Below are 6,047 nucleotides of genomic sequence, written 5' to 3'. Positions count from 1 at the left end.
TACACCTGACCCTGGACACACCTGACCCTGGATACACCTGACCCTGGACACACCTGACCCTGGATACACCTGACCCTTGATACACCTGACCCTGGATAGTGTAATCCTAAAACAGAATTCATGACAGCAAAAAAATATGAGTAAAGTTTTGTTCAAATGGGATAGTTTGGAACCAGTTACGAAAATAATTGAAACCATATTTACATACTTTGTATTTTTTTGTTCAAATGGTCCCATTTCTTTTTGGCTTGCAAGGCCGTCACACTTCCTTGTCTGGTTCCTCCAGAGTTGCACTAATAACAAAAAGGACAACAAAGATGCTAGTGTTGGGATAAAGAAAAGATTTCATGTCAGTCTTAAAAATTCTCTCATGCTACAAAACAACATGGCCAGCATTACGCAAAAAATTGTCATTTTTGTGGGGTCCATATCACAAAGCTCTAAATATTTTTTTGTAGTATTTATTGATAATAAAGGTGTAAGTCCATTATATATTGCTTACTTCCAAGCTGAGTGTTTAGCCCCTGTGAAGACAGCCTCTCTTGATGAGCTGATAAGTTTTCTCATTTCTCTCATATATATTATATGAGATTATTGTTATGTCATCACCAATATAAATTTACACAAGTTAAATGTGTTGGAAAAAAACGTAACTTCAAGGGAGGGAAAACATTACTATTTTTAAAACTGTAACACTTAAATGTTCAAACTGATTAAACTTGTTTCATATGCAGTATGCTATTTAACATATTAATGCATTAGCAAAGTTAAAAAAAACTTAAATTTAAGATGAATTCTTCGGTCGATAGTTTAACCGCCATCTTTGATTAGCTGAAAAGATACCTACTCTGATGCCGACAAAAACTCGAAAACGTCGGGCGCATTTGTTCCATCATTTTTGTCAGGGCTTGTATGTGTCAATACATCAGGTGGTTTCTGAGAGCTGCAAGGTTCAGTTAACTCACTCTGAAAACAATACAGCAATTTGTTGATAGTAGAAAATGTAATTTGTACTTTTGAATCCTTGAGTAATTTTAAATGCATGTACTTTTGAATACCTAAGTATTTTCAAACGTAAGTACTTCAGTACTTGAGTAGATTTTTCATGGAGTAACTTTTACTTGTGGTTGAGTAGATTTGACCCCGAGTTTCAATGCTTTTACTCAAGTACTAGAGTTGAGTACTTTGTCCACCACTGATGGACAAACAAGTCATTTCCATGCTGTGGTAAACTACGACCCATGCTGTTCCCTCTTGTTTTGCATTCAGTGAAAGRCGCCTGTGTTACACCTTGGTGTCTCTGAAAGCTCTCTATTGTTCCTTGATTCAAATCACCCTACTCAGGGTATTGTCCCCACAGAGTTGGATTCAGGGCGAGCCAAAGAAAACACTAAACCGTGCTGTCGTTCTGGGTGTTGGTCCACTCTAAGATGATCTGCGGCTTAAAGGAAAAAAATATCAGCTTTGGAATAGATGTACAGTGAGTATATCGCAGAGCAGTCAGGAAATGCCRTACGCCAATAAAATCCAGAAGAAGCCGAGAAAATGTTGCTGACGTGGAGCCAGTTTTTGGTCTCCTGTGTGCTCAGAACACCGCAGAGCACCATGGGACATTATTCTGGGCTGATGAGTTTCTTCCAAACACATGTTTAAAAACAAAAGAACTGAGAAGCAGACGGAGGGTTTGTGACTGAAGTGTATTTTAATGATGACCGTTCTTCTGTGTCTTTGAAATCTCAGCAGTGATGGAGTGCTTAAAGAAATGACTCTGTAGACAAAAGTTATTCTTGAACAGTGAGGTTTATTCAGAAAGTTCCTGCAGAAACTATGAGAGGATTGCCATGTGCCAAACTCMTTTTAAGAATTTTTGAAAAGATATGATTACTATACGGTTGTTTGGAGATCACTGTGATGAACCACCAACCCAAATTTGAGGCAAATGTGTCCAAAAAAGTGCTGAGTTATGGTAAATATAGCATTTTAGATGTGGCAGCAATGTTGGATTTTTAGTTTGGCAGCAGTACTGTTAGCCTTGGAGGGCCGAGAACCCCACCCACCACCCCCAAACTACCAAAAACCACCAATAACCCTGTAAATGGGACCTAGGAGGGCCAAAAACCACTCAAACCCACAAAGAACCCTAAAAAATCCAAGTGAAAGGGGCCTGGGAGGATCGAAAACCCCTGAAAACGACCAATAACCATCCAAAATCGTATTAAAGGGACAGAGGGCTAAAACCCCCACCAAACCATCAAAAACAATCAAAAACCATGTGAAAGGGGCCTGGGAGGGCTAAAACCAGTCAAAACCACTAAAAACCATTAAACRCCATGTAAAAGSGGCCTAGAAGGGAATGGCAATCCTAATAACAKCCTAAACCAAATCAAGAGACTTCGGGCCAATTGAGYGAAGATCTCCCCAGAACTTTCTGGGTCTCCCCTTCTTATAACCTTCTACCACACCCARATGTAAACAAAGCAGGATCAACCGACATGCAATTCCTTCWATGGTAAAGGAGTTTGCTCYTGAAATGTATTTTAAGACACACAGACATGTTTACACACAAAGCTGTTTTTAACAACTGAGGTAAGGATTAGCACAGTTTTTCCCATCCTTATAAGGAATTGCTGAGTCGTTAATTTAAGAACAAACAACTCCTTGATTGACGCACACAGGCCTCATCACAAACAAACAAAAAAAACACTTGTCTCACAAAAAATGTAAATAGCTAAAGACGTAATATGGATGCACGTCATTCAGCGTCTTGCACAATAAAGTTTTAAATCACGACAATTGTCTGCCAACTAATCTGTCCTACGGTTAATGAGATATTTTGCTAACACACAGTGCTGACTGAAACAGCTAACATCAGTTTTAACCACAGATGTTGCATGATGGTGCTCAGGCTTGTGATCCAAATCTGAGCCAACGTTTTTACCTTTTACTCCTCTTATTTGACAATTTTGTCACCAACAAAACGTGTACATTTTCAGTGGCGACTAATCAAACAAGTCTGGCAACTTTAATTGAATAACATGCCAACCCTTTTTCTTTTACTGGTTAGAAGTGACTGCAAGCCCCAGCAAGATGCAAGCAGAGATAACTAAACCTAGAAATGCTAACATGACTTTTGTCTCTTTACGTAACACAGTACAGTAGATCAGATGGCACACAGGTTTTGTCTGACTGTGTCACATGGCCAAGATAAGGTTTTAGGACACTATGTTTGGCATTATTACATCATTATTTTAAAAATGCATTTAGGAATGCCCAAGAGAGAGATTTCTGAGTTGAATTACTACAAAAAAAAGCTGGAATTAAAAAAAAAATACTGAATGCAAGGTGTTAAACTTAAGGCCATGGGTCAAAAGTGGCCTGCCGCTGCATTTTACGTGGTCTGCGAGAGCTTCAAAGATGTTTTAATGTCTTAAAATAAGTGTATTCTGCTTTAAAGGCATCTCCCATAATTGGTTATTTTGCCTGCAAAAGGATGGCGTCCCACCACTAGAGGGTTCAAAAGTGAAAAATCTCTTCTTTCGTTGCGTATTCACTGTTTTTTTGCACGGGTACCGGAAACTGAGAATTTCCCACTTGCAAGCCTTGAATTTAAACTGGAACGCCCACTCCAGTTGGAAGTCAGAAAGTGGGAGAGTTCAGAATTTAAGATTGCAGCCACTCACCACAACTCTCCTACTTTTACTTTTAGTAGTATTTCTGTTTTTATTTCATGTTTTTTTTAGTTATACATGTAGTCATTTTCAGTATTTAAAAGATGTGTTAAAATGCTGTTTCGATGCAGGAAATACCACACAGAGCTCACTTATTGTTTGCTAGCAGGCATCAGCCGTAACAATGAGATGAGGAACCKAACGTTTGATTGAAGTTTAATATGAAATACGAGTTTCAGACTAAAATCATTTTAAGTTGTGAAATAACAAAGTTTACTGATTAATGCTTTTATCTGATATGAAAATAAACACAAAGGAAAACAATTGAACTGAAGTAGATTTGAACACTCTCAATGTTATGAATTAACTTAACCCTGAGATTAATTTATCCTAACTTTTACACAGATGCCTTTTGAACACAATAGTTTTATCTGAAAAACCAATGTTATAACATAATAAACAACTCATAAATGTTAAAAGAAGTTATTTTTAAATAAAGCGTGTAAGCTTTTTGTCATGCTGTGGCTGATTAGGAGTCAAAGGACAATAAATCTTAAAGAAACATTACTTAGTATTTAAGTCAAAAATAACTTTAAATAAAACAGTTTAGTTTAAGAATGTGGACCTCAGGGTCAGAGGTCACGATCAGGACTTTTCTGTTAATACTATTTTCTGTAATAACCAAWCTGGCCACTAGGTGTCAGCATTGTGAAGGTTTATTAACAGATGAGCAACAGTGTACATGAAAGTATTACAGCAGGCTCAGGTGTTACACAATGAAATCATACAAAAATAAAGTTTCATCCAGCATTTGGGAAATGCAAGTATGCCCAACAATCCAGCGTAAGGTGCTGGATGAGTAAACCTCGTGTTGTCAGTTCAAACATGCAGCATTATTTTAGACAGGCATTAATTACATAGTTTGTTGCCAGGGAATGCCTCAAAAAAAGATACAGTATATTAAGCTGCCAAAATGAATTACAGAAAAAAAMCCCAGAAAAGTCAAATAACATGTAACATATATTATAAACAATATAAAGAAAACTAACTACAAAGATTTGAGGTTTACACATAAAACACTGTAGCTTAACTTTATAAACGTACAGACTGCGATCAGATTGTGAAGAAAACAAATTAGTTCTTTGTGTCTTTCATTTGCTCCTTGTTCTTCCTCACTTCCTGCAGCTTCTTGTCCTGTAAAATATTTGAAGACAGAAGTTATTTTTATTATTTTTCTTTTATTTTCAACCACACAAGCTGTGGATTGGCTGCCAATCAGAGCAGGAGCTCACCTTCTCCTTGAACTTCTCATTGAGCGCCGCCAGCCGGGCGGTGCGGTTCTCTTTGTTCGCCTCCATCTTCTGGATGACTTTCTCCTGCGTTTGCTTGCTGAAGTCGCAGCTTTCCTTGATCGCTTTCTGGACGACCTCCTTCTGGTGCTCCCGCGCCTCGGCCAGATGCTTCAGCAACTCAGCCTCGTGGCTCTGTCGCAGAGAAGAGAGGCTTTGGTGTGAATCAACAACCTCATGTGCTAGTTTGGTTTCTGCATCAAGATCTCTAGATACCTTGCGTCTTTCATCTGCAGCTTCCAGTTTCTTCTTAATCTCATCCAGGGACGTTCCCTTCTTCGTTTTAGGGGAGAGAGGGAACTCCACCTTAGCGTCAGGGGTGGTGGGACTCAGGATTACCTCAAACGCTTGACCTGACGCACGCTTGTTCAGCTCCTTCACTTGCATGTCTGTAAAACAGGAAAATCAATTGTTAATTTTGTAGATGTGGAATGATGTTATAAATAAAAAGAAAATTCAGGCATTAATATTTTAAGTAATTTAAATTCAGGTCTAATTTGAGGAGTTCTTGGTAGCTCAACCAGCTCGTCGGTCAAAATGTCTTCAGCGTTTCACTGTTTGCTTGTAGACAAGTGAAGCATCAGCGTATAAATTGGGGRAAAAAACTGTGTTTTAATATCACTGTGTTAGAGCTTGATTTGTTTGGTAAAAGTCTGTTTCATCAATGGTGTCTGAAGCTTTTAAAGTGTTGAAGTTATGTCACCACTTTGGTACRTGATTCAAAGGTTAATGAGGAGGTGAATTTATCGGCTACATTCATGATAAATTTGTGTGAAATATAACAAACCAGTGAGTAACAAACAGCAAAACATGGAATCGGACAGCCTTACGTGTTTAGTTTACCAGTTTAAGAAAAGTACTTCTACTGGCAGCACAAACATCATTCCAATCCATGCTGTGACTTAATTATGTTTTTTTTTAACAATCTGTGGTTTACAAAYAGGAAGACATCACAGGGGTGTTATGTTCATAGCACACTTAAATTGACTTAAATTGTATTTATCATTATGAACAACCATAACTTTATCCT

At 38.0% G+C, this 6,047-nt stretch overlaps 1 protein-coding gene across 2 annotated transcripts in view; it reads right to left on the bottom strand.

The window, feature by feature from the left end:
- Positions 1-4,368: 4,368 nt before the first annotated feature.
- LOC106524157 (stathmin) overlaps positions 4,369-6,047 on the bottom strand; it is a 4,011-nt gene continuing 2,332 nt past the window's right edge. For both annotated transcript variants that reach the window (XM_014017848.1, XM_014017849.1), the window contains exons 3-5: positions 5,234-5,406; positions 4,961-5,152; positions 4,369-4,862 (exon numbers count right to left, since the gene is read on the bottom strand). In XM_014017848.1, coding sequence (XP_013873302.1) covers positions 4,803-4,862; positions 4,961-5,152; positions 5,234-5,406 — 425 coding nt within the window. In that variant the 3' untranslated portion in view covers positions 4,369-4,802. The remainder of the gene's footprint in view (positions 4,863-4,960; positions 5,153-5,233; positions 5,407-6,047) is intronic.

The sequence above is a fragment of the Austrofundulus limnaeus genome, unplaced genomic scaffold (genome assembly GCF_001266775.1).
Source record: "Austrofundulus limnaeus strain Quisiro unplaced genomic scaffold, Austrofundulus_limnaeus-1.0 Scaffold177, whole genome shotgun sequence".
Classification (NCBI taxonomy): Eukaryota; Metazoa; Chordata; class Actinopteri; order Cyprinodontiformes; family Rivulidae; genus Austrofundulus; species Austrofundulus limnaeus.
Note: the sequence above shows the minus strand (reverse complement) of the source record. Positions and strands in the feature narration are given on the sequence as shown.